Source organism: Centropristis striata, chromosome 13 (genome assembly GCF_030273125.1).
Source record: "Centropristis striata isolate RG_2023a ecotype Rhode Island chromosome 13, C.striata_1.0, whole genome shotgun sequence".
NCBI lineage: Eukaryota > Metazoa > Chordata > Actinopteri > Perciformes > Serranidae > Centropristis > Centropristis striata.
In genome coordinates this window covers 22120459-22134746 of record NC_081529.1, presented here as the reverse complement: position 1 = coordinate 22134746, position 14288 = coordinate 22120459, and the positions used below count along the sequence as shown (strand labels likewise).

The 14288-nt window shown below is 39.2% G+C and overlaps 1 protein-coding gene across 1 annotated transcript; it reads right to left on the bottom strand.

Moving 5' to 3' along the window:
* Window positions 1–712: 712 nt before the first annotated feature.
* jmjd6 (jumonji domain containing 6, arginine demethylase and lysine hydroxylase) lies at window positions 713–14230 on the bottom strand. The gene is made up of 6 exons (XM_059348751.1): window positions 13837–14230; window positions 11058–11446; window positions 7558–7844; window positions 6482–6617; window positions 4672–4810; window positions 713–4055 (listed from the first exon to the last, which is right to left on the bottom strand). The coding sequence occupies exons 1-6, from the start codon at window positions 13963–13965 to the stop codon at window positions 3924–3926; spliced, it is 1212 nt and encodes a 403-aa protein (XP_059204734.1). The 5' UTR covers window positions 13966–14230; the 3' UTR covers window positions 713–3923.
* Between the last annotated feature and the right edge of the window lie 58 nt (window positions 14231–14288).

Below are 14288 nucleotides of genomic sequence, written 5' to 3'. Positions count from 1 at the left end.
TTATTAATTTATTTTTATATATTTACATGTATATATATTTTTTTAAAGTATGGTAAGGAAGAAGTGGTCTAATTCATTTATGTACTTAGCTGGAAAAGAGTCGTCACAAAGCTCAATTTTATTCTTAAAATATATATATTTTAATTAATTTATCTATCTATAAAAAATAGATAATATTTTCTGGACAATTTACGAATTAATTTTTCATTTTGAATGTTTTTGAGGGCTTTCATTACGATATTTATTTAAAAAGATGTTTAGGTAAGCAACATTTTATTGATTGTTGAAGTCTCCAATTTATTCATAATTTAAAAACATAAAACAAACATTTTTAGGTTAAGCAAAAAAACCCTCTTATCAGCTGCAAAGGATTTAATATACATAAATACATAGAACATTTTATTTATCTACACATCTTTTTAGGTCCATAATTGATAATTTTGTATACATATGTATATATACATATATATATATATATATATATATATATACATATATGTATATATATATAAACATACTATTAAAGGGTTTTAGGTCTCTATTCCGAATTAAAAAGTATGTTTATACCAGAGAAAGTCATAAAAGTTTCTGATTTCTGTTATTCTGTTGGAGTTGTTCTGATTCTGATTCCACAGAGCTGCAGGACTAACGGATTATAGAGATTTTATTATATTGCAGTGAAACACGGGGACACAGAAAACAGAAAAACATGTTTGTAATCATAGAAAAAGATTTTATTGAGCAACAAAAAGGAAACGTATCACATGAGCGTCTCCTCAGATTCACTTCAACGTTTGACCTGCGGGGGGCGCACCATGTGACCCACCTCACGGACCAACACAGCGCCTCAAAATCACAGAGAACACAGAAGAAGACACAGAGCTCCCACAGCCAGTCACACCAACACACACGTCTCTATAGGCACTTTATCAGTCCAAAGACACAGAAACACACGCAGCCGGATGGCAGATCAACCAGCAGCAGCAGCAGCAGCAGCAGCATCATCATCATCATCATCATCATCATCATCATCATCATATTCTTCATCATCATCATCATCATCATCATCCAGCTCACTCAGTAAACTGAATCTGTTTGGACCAAACCAGACGAGAGTTATTTAATCTAATAGACCGGCAGCTTTCAGAACTTTGTTTTGTTTTCGAGCTCAAATGTTTTACTGAACTGATTTATAACTGGATCATATTTAAGATCATTCATCATGTAAAAGTGGAAACTGCTGCAATATTTTAAAACATATCTTTCAAACACAACATCTTCAAACTTTCCCCCCAGTAGATTTGGTTACGTTTTTATTTATATTAGAACTTTAGACTTCTATTAGAGTGTCTCTGCTCCTAAACAAATTTACATCATAAGTGCTGTATTTATACAGTCATGGAAAAAATAATTAGACCACCCTTTTTCTCTAATTTCTTGTTCATTTTAATGCCTGGTACAACTAAAGGTAAATGTGTTTGGACAAATATAATGATAACAACAAAGAGTTTAATTTACGAGCTAATATCTAGACATTTCACACAGTTTTCTTGATAATGATTTTGGTTATTATCAAGGCTAGATATCAACTTTTAAATTAAACTCTTATGAACGATTTTTGTTATTATATTTGTCCAGACAAATGTACCTTTAGTTGTACCAGGCATTAAAATGAACAACAAATTGAAGAAAAAGGGTGGTCTAATCATTTTTGCCATGACTGTATCCGCCGCTGTATCGAGAGAAAACCAACATTCACAGCACGGCAATTCACACACAGCTATGGTGCATTCAATAGTGGTGGAACAACTAGGGTGCGTTCAAGAGCGTGGGACATAAGAAAACTTACAGAGAAACAAGTTATTACTGAGTGGAACTTAGTTAAAAAAACAAGTTAACGAAACATTAACAGCGTGGACTTTCTAACAACAAATCTGTTTACTAATTTTTTCTATCATTGTATTTATCTTCCCTTGTTTACTGGAAATCACTCGTTCTTCCAACAGACTCAGGGTCGAGACGACTTCTATTAATGTCTCCTTTTGTTTGAAAACTCAAAAGATTCAGTTTACTGTTATGAGGCAGAAAGAAGAAATATTTTCTTGTTGCCGTATTCACTGTAGAAATGATTAAATGGACGTCTGCTGGTTGATTTTCTGCCCGTCGACTCACGTTTCAGCTCTAATCTGCAGATTAATCAGTGAAGGAAATAATCATTAGTTGATATTCGACTCAAGACGGTAAATCAGTAATTAGTTTCTCGGCTGTCACTGAACAAGATGCACAACCTGGTGAATAAATGCTAATAACCTCTGAAACACACCGTCAGCCACTAGCCGCTGGAGCTCAGGGAACAGCAGTGCATCCTGGGAAACGTAGCCCCCCCCCCCCGAACTAACTCCTAACGGCTCAACCATCATCGTTTGTTTCTGTAGCGTTTTGGCACAAAGCTGCTGCTCCAGGCTTCTCTTTACTTTAAGGCTCGCTCTCTAAAGGGACACTTTGAGTTCCAGCAGGGAGTTAAATCACAAAGGCAGCGAGAAGAGCCAAACAGTCTCAGGACAAACCACCAAAGTCTGGATACAGAAACAACATCTGGTGAGGAGTTTTCACTAACAGATGATGTGACGGCTCGGAGAGAAAACTCAAGTTTCACAGCAGCGAAGAGTCAGAAACCACAAAGCTGATCAACAACAATGAGGACGAGATAATCCAGATATCTTAAACATCAGCAGCAGGCAGATTTTCAAGAAAAACTGCAGAAGAAAATGCTCGTTTCCATCCGTGGAATCATTAGGAGTTGGTTGATAAAGATCAGCAGCAGGAGGCGCCAGTTCAACCACCACAGAAGAAGAGGCTTCAGAATAAAAGACCCACCGGATATTAACATATTGCCACTTTGTTTTCAGAATAAAATATAGTTTGAGCGATTTTTACTCTAAATATTTAAAAAAATGTTTTGTTGTGGACTCCTATTTATTTATTTACATATATTTATATAAAAACACATTTTTAAGTTATTAAGTAAGACGTCATCTTATTAATTTATGTATTTATCTATATATCTGAACTTTTTATTTGGAATGTTTTTAGGGCACACACACACACACACACCCACCCACCCATTTGAGCTAAATTTCAGATTATTTTCATTGTTGAGCATCAGTTCTTATTGGACGAGGAACAAAATGTTTTTTGGCAGATTTGACACTAATATTCACACAAAACAAGCATACATTTAGGTTTTATTTTGAGGATTTTTTGGAAATTCTGCTTAAATTTGAGCTCCATCTCTGACTGTTTCCTCTGAGTTTGTTTTGTTGACAGATTTTAAATCAGAAATAAAGATAATCTCTGTCGATTAAAAATAAATCCGTGAGTAGAAACTTATTCTGAGTTTTAGTTTTTCCAATGACTGAAACCTTCACATATAAACACAAACATCATATTTGCATCATTTTCCCAATCTTTGAGCTCTTTTAACTTCTTCTTCTTCTGCAGTGGTTTAGCGCCATCAGCTCTACTCGCTGTTTATATATTTTACACTAATATTCACACAAAATGAGCATTAATCTAGGTTTTATTTAAGGATTTTCTGGAAATTCTGCTTAAACCTGAGCTCCATCTCTGACCGTTTCCTCTGTGAGTTTGTTTGGTTGACTTATGTTAAATCAGGATGATTTGCGGTATAACTTTGAGCTGTGATCAGGTTTAAATCTGCTGTGAAACTTGAGGTGAATAAATCCACTGAGAGTCGTCCAGCAGCAGCAGAATGTCCCCAGAGTCCCACAGCGTCCCGGTGGCTCTACTCTCTCTCCAGACAGACACATTTGGGTTGAAAGCACAGTGGTGACGGGTCTCCAGCGGCTCCTCACACATTCACCCACTCTAGAAGCAGGGGAGCAGCTGTCGGGGGTTGGAGGTCACCGGGACGAGCTCCTCTCCTTGCTGACGCAGTCGTCCTGCCCGCTGGTGTCTCCGTTGGCCGCCGTCCCACAGGTGCGTCTCTTCTTCCTGCGGTGGGACATGGCGTCCCCCTCAGAGCCGGACGCCGCCTGCAGGAGGACAAAGTGTTCAGAGTGTTTCAGGTGGGTCGGGTTACAGACGGAGGTCACATGGAGCCACCTGTTGGCGGCGTCAAGCCCACACGTGTCACCGCGACAACGTTTATATAAGCAGCCGCCGCCGCTCTGTCACCCAGCTGCTGCACATACATCTACACCACATACAGGATCATCTCAGTATACTAGAATATGGTGGAAAAGACAGTTTACAGTAGTTCAAGTCAAACAGACCCAACCAAGTACTGAGTGATTATACAGTCATAGAAACAATGGTAACGATTTTGGTTATTATCATGAAAACCATCGAAAATGTCTAGATCTCTTGTCTAGAACTCTTATCAGCTATTTTTTGTTGTTATCATTATATTCAAACAAATGTACCTTTAGTTGTACCAGCCATTAAAATAAACAAGAAATTTGAGAAAACAAGAGTAGTCAATTTTTTTTTCCATTACTGTAGTGGAGTAGAAGAATAAAGTGACAGAGAAGTAAAGTACAAGTACCTCAAAAATGTACAAAACAGAGAAGATAAACACAGATGTCTTATTAGTGTGTGTGTGTGTGTGTGTGTGTGTGTGTGTGTGTGTGTGTGTGTGTGTGTACGTACATCAGAGTCTGAGTCAGACGAGCTGGAGGATGATGATGATGAAGAGTCACTGGAGCTGTCTGAAGCGATGCCCGTAGACTCCTGCAGGTCCACCTTGTCGGCCAGCGCTGCCAGGTCGGGACGCTCCTGCTTCAAGATCCTGAAACAAACAACCACAGCTTCACTGAACCACATGTTAATAACTAACTAGTGACTCAACTAGAGAGAATCTAACTCTGAAAAAAACATGACAGAAAACTTTACAAGCTGTGATCACATTACGTATTAACCCTTTAAACACCAACGGTTTCAGGGCTCACTGAAATATATAAAATCTATATATATAATATATAAGTCCTGCAGCTCTATGGAATCATCAGCATTTATTAAAAACGTGAATAAAACAGAATTTATACATAAACACTTTTCCAAGTGCCCGGAATGTTGTAAAAACAGTTTTCTCCACATATTGTACATATTTAAGTATTGTCAAGTTTCCAGCCTCTCCTCTCTGCTCTGTGTAAAGAGCCTCTCCTGTCCTCTCCTCTCTGCTCTGTGTAAAGAGCCTCTCCTGTCCTCTCCTCTCTGCTCTGTGTAAACAGCCTCTCCTGTCCTCTCCTCTCTGCTCTGCGTAAACAGATTCTCAGTGAATATTTGTAATGTGACCGTTGGTCTCAGCAGAATCAATCATGTCTTCACAGTGTCTCTGAGGAGCAGAATTTGATGTTTTAAACAGGATCTGGTTTGTGCTAACACTTTAGTTTAAATCCTACATGTAGAATAAAGAGATTCTGACACAAGTTTTGGTCACTTTTTATAACTGTTGATACGTTCAAGGACCGTGGGAAAGTTCAGACTGACGATTACGTCTGTTTTTACAGTTTCTGGATAAATTGATTAGCGTGTAGTATATTTATTATATATACTGTAGTGTATTTTAAGCGAATTGTTAAAGACTTTCCAAACCGGCTGACCTAAATGTCATTTTCTGGCCTCCGGAGCTTTGGTACTTATTGTCAGTGAATATTTTCTTCCTTCAGGGTAGTGTCAGATCATGTGATCATGCACAGAGGCATTAAAAATTAAGAAGACAAATGGAGATTTGTTGCGTTTTTGAAGTTGACCGTCTCTTCAGATCTCTGCAGCAAATAAAACTGTAAATAGACATTTTTAAGAGGAGGGGAAAAGTTTATTTTGTGCCTTTGCCAGGCCTGTCAGGATAATTAGTATATCAACTTATCATTCGATATATAAAAATGGACACGATAGTTTTTTCTGGACTCAATATATTGTTGTTTACATGTGACTTTTTGTGCTGTTTTGTGTTTAAAGCAATGCTGCAAATATTTGAAAGGCAGTACAAACTGCCAAAAAAAAAAACTGTTTGCAAAGCAGCCATTCCACCTGTTTATATGTTATTTTGATAATAAAATAATATAATACATAAGGTTTATCTCAGTGCAATGTTTTGGTTGTAGTTTATTGATTTATGTTTTATTTATCTAGAATATTTTAATATTTCTTTTCCACATTTTAATTCCAATGTTTAATGTTCTCGAGATTTAAAAAATCATTGCTGTGGTAAAGGATTTACTTATTATGATACAACGATACCATCGTTTATCGTGAGAGTTTCTGGGAAAATATATAATTCTAAAAAAATGTGTTATGGTGACAGTCCTAACCTTCGCTGCAGTTTAAAGTAAGATGAATAAATTCAGATTTTACTCATATTTAAAGGGACTTGCAGATATCCTGGGATGAGTCTAATGTCTGGTGTATAATGGTAAAACTCTCCAGTGTCTCTGATGTGGTGGTGTTAGATCCTTACCGGTACCACTTCCTGGAGAGTTTGGGTCGCCCTCGCACAGTTTTGTGCCAAACGATGGGGAAGTTTGTGGTGCTGGCGAAGTTCTGCGTGACGGCGATGGTCGTGTCCAGGTTGAGGACGACGTGCCACCACCCGCCTGCGGACACACAGCTAGTTACCATTAACACCAGAGGAACACACCGTATTCTGTTTGTTTATGTGCAACATGTTGAGGTTGAATCTGTGTCAGTCTGATTACAGGAGATGAAACTACAGCAGCATCATTAACACGTTTCACACACGTTGTTGTTGTTGTTGTGTCTGAGGTTAATCTGCATCCAGACAGGTGCAGTCTAAATCCTGGATTAATCCGCTCTGTCAGCAGGAGGAGAATCTGGGTCACACTGACTCCTCTCTGCACCTCCCTCCAACTCCTTTCTGCAACTCCCTCCGACTCCTTTCTGCAACTCCTCTCTTCACCTCCCTCCGACTCCTCTCTGCACCTCCCTCCGACTCCTCTCTGCAACTCCTCTCTTCACCTCCCTCCGACTCCCCTCTGCAACTCCTCTCTTCACCTCCCTCCGACTCCTCTCTGCAAATCCTCTCTTCACCTCCCTCCGACTCCTCTCTGCACCTCCCTCCGACTCCTTTCTGCAACTCTTCTCTTCACCTCTGACTCCTGTCTGCACCTCCCTCCGACTCCTGTCTGCACCTCCCTCCGACTCCTCTCTGTACCTCCCTCCGACTCCTCTCTGCACCTCCCTCCAACTCCTCTCTGCACCTCCCTCCGACTCCTCTCTGCACTTCCCTCCGACTCCTCTCTGCACCTCCCTCCGAGTCCTCTCTGCACCTCCCTCCGACTCTTCTCTGCACCTCCCTCCGACTCCTCTCTGCACCTCCCTCCGACTCCTCTCTTGACCTCCCTCCGACTCCTCTCTTGACCTCCCTCCGACTCCTCTCTTCACCCCCTCCGACTCCTCTCTTCACCTCCCTCAGACTTCTCTCTTCACCTCCCTCTGACTCCTCGCTTCACCTCCCTCTGGCTCCTTCTCCTCTATCAGATTAATTATTTAGAATAAAGTTTTTTCTTCACTGACCAGGCACGAACACGGTCTCTCCTGGTCTCTGGAGGATCTCGAGGGGTGTGAACTCTGGGGGCCAAGTGGGCTGCTGTGTTCGGGGATAGACCACGTTGAACCAGGTGATAGCCTCGTCCTGCTGGTTGCCCCCGTCCTCTCTGGTCACCTTGATGAGCTCTCGGGGTGTGTTGGTGGGAAACAGACACCACCTCTTGTGTCCCTGGACCAGGGCGTTCCAGGCGCTGGTGCCCAGCGGGTCGATGTGGATGCCGGTGCCGGAGCGAGCCGGGCCCATCACAAACCACCTGTGAGGAGACCAGAGGACCAACAGGTGAGCTGGATCAGCATGTGGCCCTTAAACATTTCATTTTTCTGGTTCCTAATGAGACTGGCTGACCATTAACAACCCTGGAAAGTTTTATTCTGTTCTTCTCAGTGAAATTATTTCTCAATAAATTAGAATATGAGTCATATAGATGACATACATTTCAGAGGCCAACATTTTCATATTAATTGGTTGTTTGTAATATAAAAATAAAAATCATGTTTATGTTTCTGTAATGGTAAATACAGCAGAATGTAGAAGCTCTTTAAACCAAACTATATTTTTAATGATGAAATATAATTATTATTATTATCCATGAATTTTCAAATTTACTGTTTTACAAATAATACTGTACAAACAAGTAAAGCACATTATTATTTCTTGATTAAGAGTCAAATTATAGTTACTTTATTCCTGAACAGAAAAATTAGTTTAAGTGGTTTTAGTTTTAATTCACTTTGATATTGGCCAAATAAATAATAACATTGTAGTTATAAACAAGCTGTTGAAAGATTTCTAATATATTTATGTTTTCTCCTTTTTATATATATATATGAATGATTGGAATATTAATATTGATGCAAGTCACATTAGTGTTGCAAGTGTAGGTCTAATATTAATCTACTCTTACACAAGTTTAATTGATAAAAAAGAATAATAACTTTAAATTGATCATGTTTTTATGTTAAATCTCGACCTGAAAAGTAACTAAAGCTGTCAGCTAAATATACAGTCACGGGAAAAAGAATTGACCACCTTGTTTTCTTCAATTTCTTGTTCATTTTAATGACTTTCAAAAGGCTGCAACAACAAAAATAGCTGATAAGAGTTTAATTTAAGAGCTGATATCTGGACATTTTCCCATTTGTTTCTATTTTGATAATTTTGTATCATTTTTTGCATCTATTTTGGTCATTTTGTTTCTTTTGGTCATTTTGTGTCTTTTTTGGTCATTTTTACATCTATAGTCATGGAAACATTCTTGATAATAACCAAAATCATCATCAAGAAGAATGTCTAGATATCAGCTCTTATCTGCTGTCATGAACCAGCTCATAGATCATGACAAACAAGGAGACCACACATGTATTCAAGTTATAATAAAATAATGTTTATTTAATTAACCGAAAGCAACATAAAGAAACTTAATTATGTAAGTCAGTATATCAGTGGTGAGGTGTGTGCATGCATGCGATGTGATGAAATGCAAGTGTATAAGCCAAAGTAACCAACGAACTAAACAAAACCAACATAATCAAACCAACTAAACAAACCAAGGTGGAGGCTGTGGAGGAGAAGAGAGAGAGAACTGAGGCCTCAGCTCCTCTATATAACCTCAGTAATTGAGAGTGGAGTCAGGTGTGCTCCTACAGCCTCCTCCAGCCTCTGCAGACTGGAGGAGTGGCATTTCCTGTGGCTCCTCCTACACAGGAAGAGAAATCCAGAATGCCACAATACACAGAGGGGGAGGGGATCATCACACTGCTCTTTCCATATTAAACATACTTTTTAAAACTGGTCGTTTTAAAACTGGTCGTTTTAAAACGTCCGATGACTAAAACCCTTCAACAGGTGTGTGTGTGTGTGTATTAGGGCTGAACGATATATCGTTATCGTATCTTTATCGAGATATGAACATTCAAGATATTAATATCGGAAAAGCAGCGATATAAACGATATATTTCCCCCGTGCTCGCCCTGCATGTAAAGCTCTGGCAGTCACCATAAACATTACTTTTAAGATTGCCCTTGAACGCACCACTACGGCCAGCCAACCACAAAGCTTATTTCATGCTTGCTGTGGATCGACAGCTGAAGCCAACCAATGACAAACATAGGAGGGTGGGAGTGAGGGAGACGTAGACTGAGACGCACACAGCCACACACACAGGACATTCACAGCGGGGAAATCAAAAAGAAAGAAACGAAAGAAAAGTGACATGAGTGCGGAAGATAATGCGGCCGGTGGCAGTGCAGAATCTAATTTTGTGCCAAAACATAAATCATCCTCCATTATTTGGAGGTATTTTGGATTTAGAAAGGATGATGTCGACCAGAGCGAGGTGTTGTGCAGGTCGTGCTTGGCGAAAAATGCGACGAAGCAAGGGAACACAACCAACTTGTTTCACCACTTGAAACAACACCACCGTGTGCTGCACTATGCACCGTATGTTGCACTTCAATGCACTTTCAATGTTTCACCTTCCACCAGCTGCTGCATTGGTTATTTATTGTCAAAGCGGAGCTGCAGTAAAATGTTAATTTTTTTTAATTTATTTATTATTGAGTGACTTTATGTTAATGTTGATGACTGGCAGTGAGTTCTAATCAATAAAACTGCACTCTTTTGTATTATGATGTTTTTATTTTTCTGAAAAATGCTTGGTTTTCACCGAAAGCCGTAGTCATATTGTATCGTATCTATATCGAGATATCTGGCATGAATATCGAGATATGAAATTTTGTCCATATCGTTCAGCCCTAGTGTGTGTATATATATATATATATATATATATATATATATATATATATATATATATAAAAAGTTAAAAATCACCAAGATCAAATAAGCGTGATGTAAAAATCTGGCTTAAAAAAGGATAAAAGGTCAGTTTATGACGCTCTTGGAAGACGATCACAACAAACAGGCGTCCGCTAAAAAACTAAACGTGGGTCTCATCTGTGATCCAATAAAAACATGCAAGGTTAAGGAATTTGTGCATTAAGCAGTTTAGAGTTTAAGCATAATTTGTTTGGATAATATCTGGAATTTTCATATTTCCATGCCTACTTTACACATGCATGACATAAACAAAAGAAAACAAGTGTGACTCCCGGAGAAACAGCGTATAGAGCTCCACCACTCACTGAGAAGCTTTAAAAAGTGGGAAACTAGAATAACAGGGAATATACAGAAATACTTAAGTTGAATTTAATACCTTTTCTAATACCTTCAGAATATTTTTTAATGCCAACACGACATTGATTTGCAACAGGAGCTCAGCTCGCAATGTTGATACACACAGAGTTGGGGCTCCCGTTATGGTGCTGCTGCTGGCACTTAGCGGATGGTTCGAAAATGTAATTCATTATTACCTTCATTACTCATTACCTTCAATGGCCTCAATTTTGGCTAATTTAATTTACTACCCTTTAAAACCCCGCAGCAACCCTGAATAAATAAAGGTCAAACCTGTACGGCGGTCTGCGCTTCTCTCCTGCAAACTGGAACAGGTCGTCCCTGAAGAAGACGGGCACTTGGTAGTCCTCCAGCAGCTTCTTGCGCTTGGCGTGTTCACCGTAGCTGCTGTCGAAGATGTAGAGCGGGCTGTCATCCCGGGTCGTCTCCAGGTACTCCATGTAGTACTTCATCTTCATCTTCACAGAGTACCCGTCGTTGTCCTCCCCGCATTTGAATTTCTGGTTGCGGTATTTGCGTTTTAGGCGCTCCAGAGTCCATTTCTCCCGAGCGGGCCAGTTCTCCTGGCAGTTCAGCAGGACGACGGGCTTGTAGGGCCGCTCGAAGCGCTGGATGAATTCCTCAGGACTGATGTGCAGTGTGTCCACACGCTCTACGTTGTCCTGCAACAGAGATTTCAGGACACAGTCACACAGTGTGCTTTTCATAAGACATCTGCCTCATATTTATTAAAGCAAGGACATGTCCAGTTTCCTTTGTTTGAATTCGGAAACAGAGTTGTAGCTTCAGAGCAGCTCAACATGATGTTTACCCTCTGAATCGTGTCCTTGCGTTTTACTGCAACATATAACATCTCTATAAATCTGTAAGTCCTGCATCTCTATGGAATCAGCACAATCAGAACAACTCTAACAGAACAACACAGTTAGAATGACAGAAAATACAGAAAAGTGGAATTTCTGATAAATTAATTTTTAAAAACTGTAATAAAACAGAATTTTAATATAAGTTTCAAGTGTCACAAACAAATGTTTTTTTCACATAATGAAGTAGTGTCATGTTTCCAGCCTCTCCTGCCCTCTCCTCTCTGCTCTATGTAAACCGATTTTCAGTGAATATTTGTCAGTTTGGTTAGTGCAAACGCTTTATTCTAAATGACACATGTAGAATAAAGAGATTCTGACACAAATTTAACATTTAACACAAGTTTTGGTCACTTTTTCTAACTGATGATGCGTTGGAAAGTTCAAACTCTGACGATAACGCCTGTTTTTACAGTTATTTTCAATGATAAACATTGCCACCAAACCAAAATGTATTTTGGTGATGTTTCAAAGAAAACAACAGAGGGTTGATAGATTCTTCTGGGCTTCAAAAATTGAAACGTATTAATCTTTCTGAAAAGATAAAGTATCACAAACTGAGGCTGATATCAGGACACAAAGCAAAGGGTGTGTGTGTGTGTGTTGGAGATATGCAGGTCAGTGCTGTGACGAACTGATCTTTTCACTCTTTTTGAAACGCCTCGCCCACACAGACTGTGGAAAACAGCAGAACACCACATCAGCTGTGGATATTTCTCCGCTCAGTTCACTGAGGATGAGAGTTTACACTGACATTACATCTTTTAATAACTCTACAGCTCCGACTAGTTTTGTTGTCTCCTTCTAATACAGCATAAATTATCTGACGGATAGAAATGCTGACCACAGAATGCAGACACTCCTGTTCTTCATTGCAGATAATTGAAACAGGTTTAACATGCTGTATTTATTCCTCCTGATCCATTCTTGAAATACTTTCAATGCAAGTGACGAAGGACAAAAAATACACACTCCTTGTTCATTTCAGAAATATTTCCAAAGTTTATCTGAAGTTATTGGGAGGCTGGAACTGAACCTAAGTTACAGACTGCTGAAGTGTCTCATTAACTTCAGATAAACTCTGACAAGGAATCTTTTATTTAAAAAAGGAGATTACAACAACTATCACCTGCTGAACACCTCACTGCACCTGTCCTTCATGTTCAAACTTTGCCTGCAGTATTTATAACTATTACCACGTGGAGATTCACTTCATGAAATAAAAAATACTTAAACATGAACCAGTTTTTACGCAGAGATTAGTTGCTACTTCATGATTACATCCATAGTCTTAGTGTTAATCACTGCATTATTAAGATTGTATATTATAAATATTTTCTTCTCATATTAGAATGTATTGGCTGCATAGTTTTGAATAAAGATGTTTATTTTAGTAAGTAAATAAACTTACTTTGGCATGCTTTTCTTTTTTCTTCGACTCTGTGTGATAACTGTTATATATTACAACATTTATAGTGACGCATATGCAATATATAACATTGTACTAATATATATGCATGTTTTTTTTCAGGATTGGATTAGATTGGCTCTGTGGTTTTAAATAAAAAGTGTATTTACTGTATGGAAACAAATCTTTAGCATTGTATTTGTTCATGTTAATCTCTGTGATACAAAAACACATTAGATTATTTAGTTTGAAATGATTAAGCATTTGATATCTCACTTTTATTGTGGGTTACACCTCTGTATTTTAATATATTGAACCTGTTTTTAACTTTTGCAGTATTGTATGACTTAGTTCAGGTTAAACCCTACTTGAAATAATCTAAAATACAAAACATACATACTTCTATGTGTTCCATCATAGTTCTGATTTTTAAAAAATATAATATCTACTTTTTCTTCATTTTTGTCTGGCTCTTTGTTGCTTATTTTTTTCTATCTAATACGAATTACTGAGCTTTCCTTTGCCATCTCTGTCATTTATGGGCATGTGACAATAAATACATTTGTTCCCATGAATGTAAACATGTTGTATAAAGTCCAGCAAGTAGCTATAATAATTAACTGTGTGATAAAGTAATAAACACTAGCTGTCAGAGCCTGAAACAGTCCGAACAGTGGGAGTGAGAGCAGCTCGGTGTGTACGTGACGAGCTGCTCGCCTGCCATGAGCTGCGGCTAGCTCCCGTTAGCTTAGCTAGCTGCGGATGCTACTCTGACAGTTACCTTCACGGTGCGGAGCGACACGTCGAAAGTCTCATGATAGTCGTGTTTTATCCAGTCTAGTGAGTCCTTCAGTTCGGGCCTGGCGCTCCGCTTCGCCTCTTTAATTCTCTTCTTACTTTTATGGTTCATTCCTGCTCCGTGTGCTCAGCTAGCTGTTAGCTAACCGGGGCTAGCTCCACAAACACATCCACCAGCCTGCTCCGGACCCGGCGACTATTCTGACAGCCTCTCCTTCTTTACGTGGTTAGACAACGAAACCCCGCGGCGGTTAATGTGTTAAACACCTCTTTGAATACACACCAACAGTTTTAAAAACACTTTTAAACGCCTCCCTGCCGCTCAGAGGGCTAGTAGAAGAGCTAGCTGGCTGTCAGACAACACAATGCTTGGGCAACTGATTGACACCTATAGCGCCCGCCCCTGCTGCCGGAACAGAACGCTCATTGGCTACC

Excerpts from the sequence above, each read along its gene's own strand:
- jmjd6 (XM_059348751.1), bottom strand. The coding sequence starts at position 13,965 with ATGAACCATAAAAGTAAGAAGAGAATTAAAGAGGCGAAGCGGAGCGCC. Across the intron at positions 7,845-11,057 it reads AAGCGCAGACCGCCGTACAG|GTGGTTTGTGATGGGCCCGG; the intron begins GTTTGACCTTTA and ends GTCTCCTCACAG. Across the intron at positions 6,618-7,557 it reads AGAGACCGTGTTCGTGCCTG|GCGGGTGGTGGCACGTCGTC; the intron begins GTCAGTGAAGAA and ends GTGTGTCCGCAG.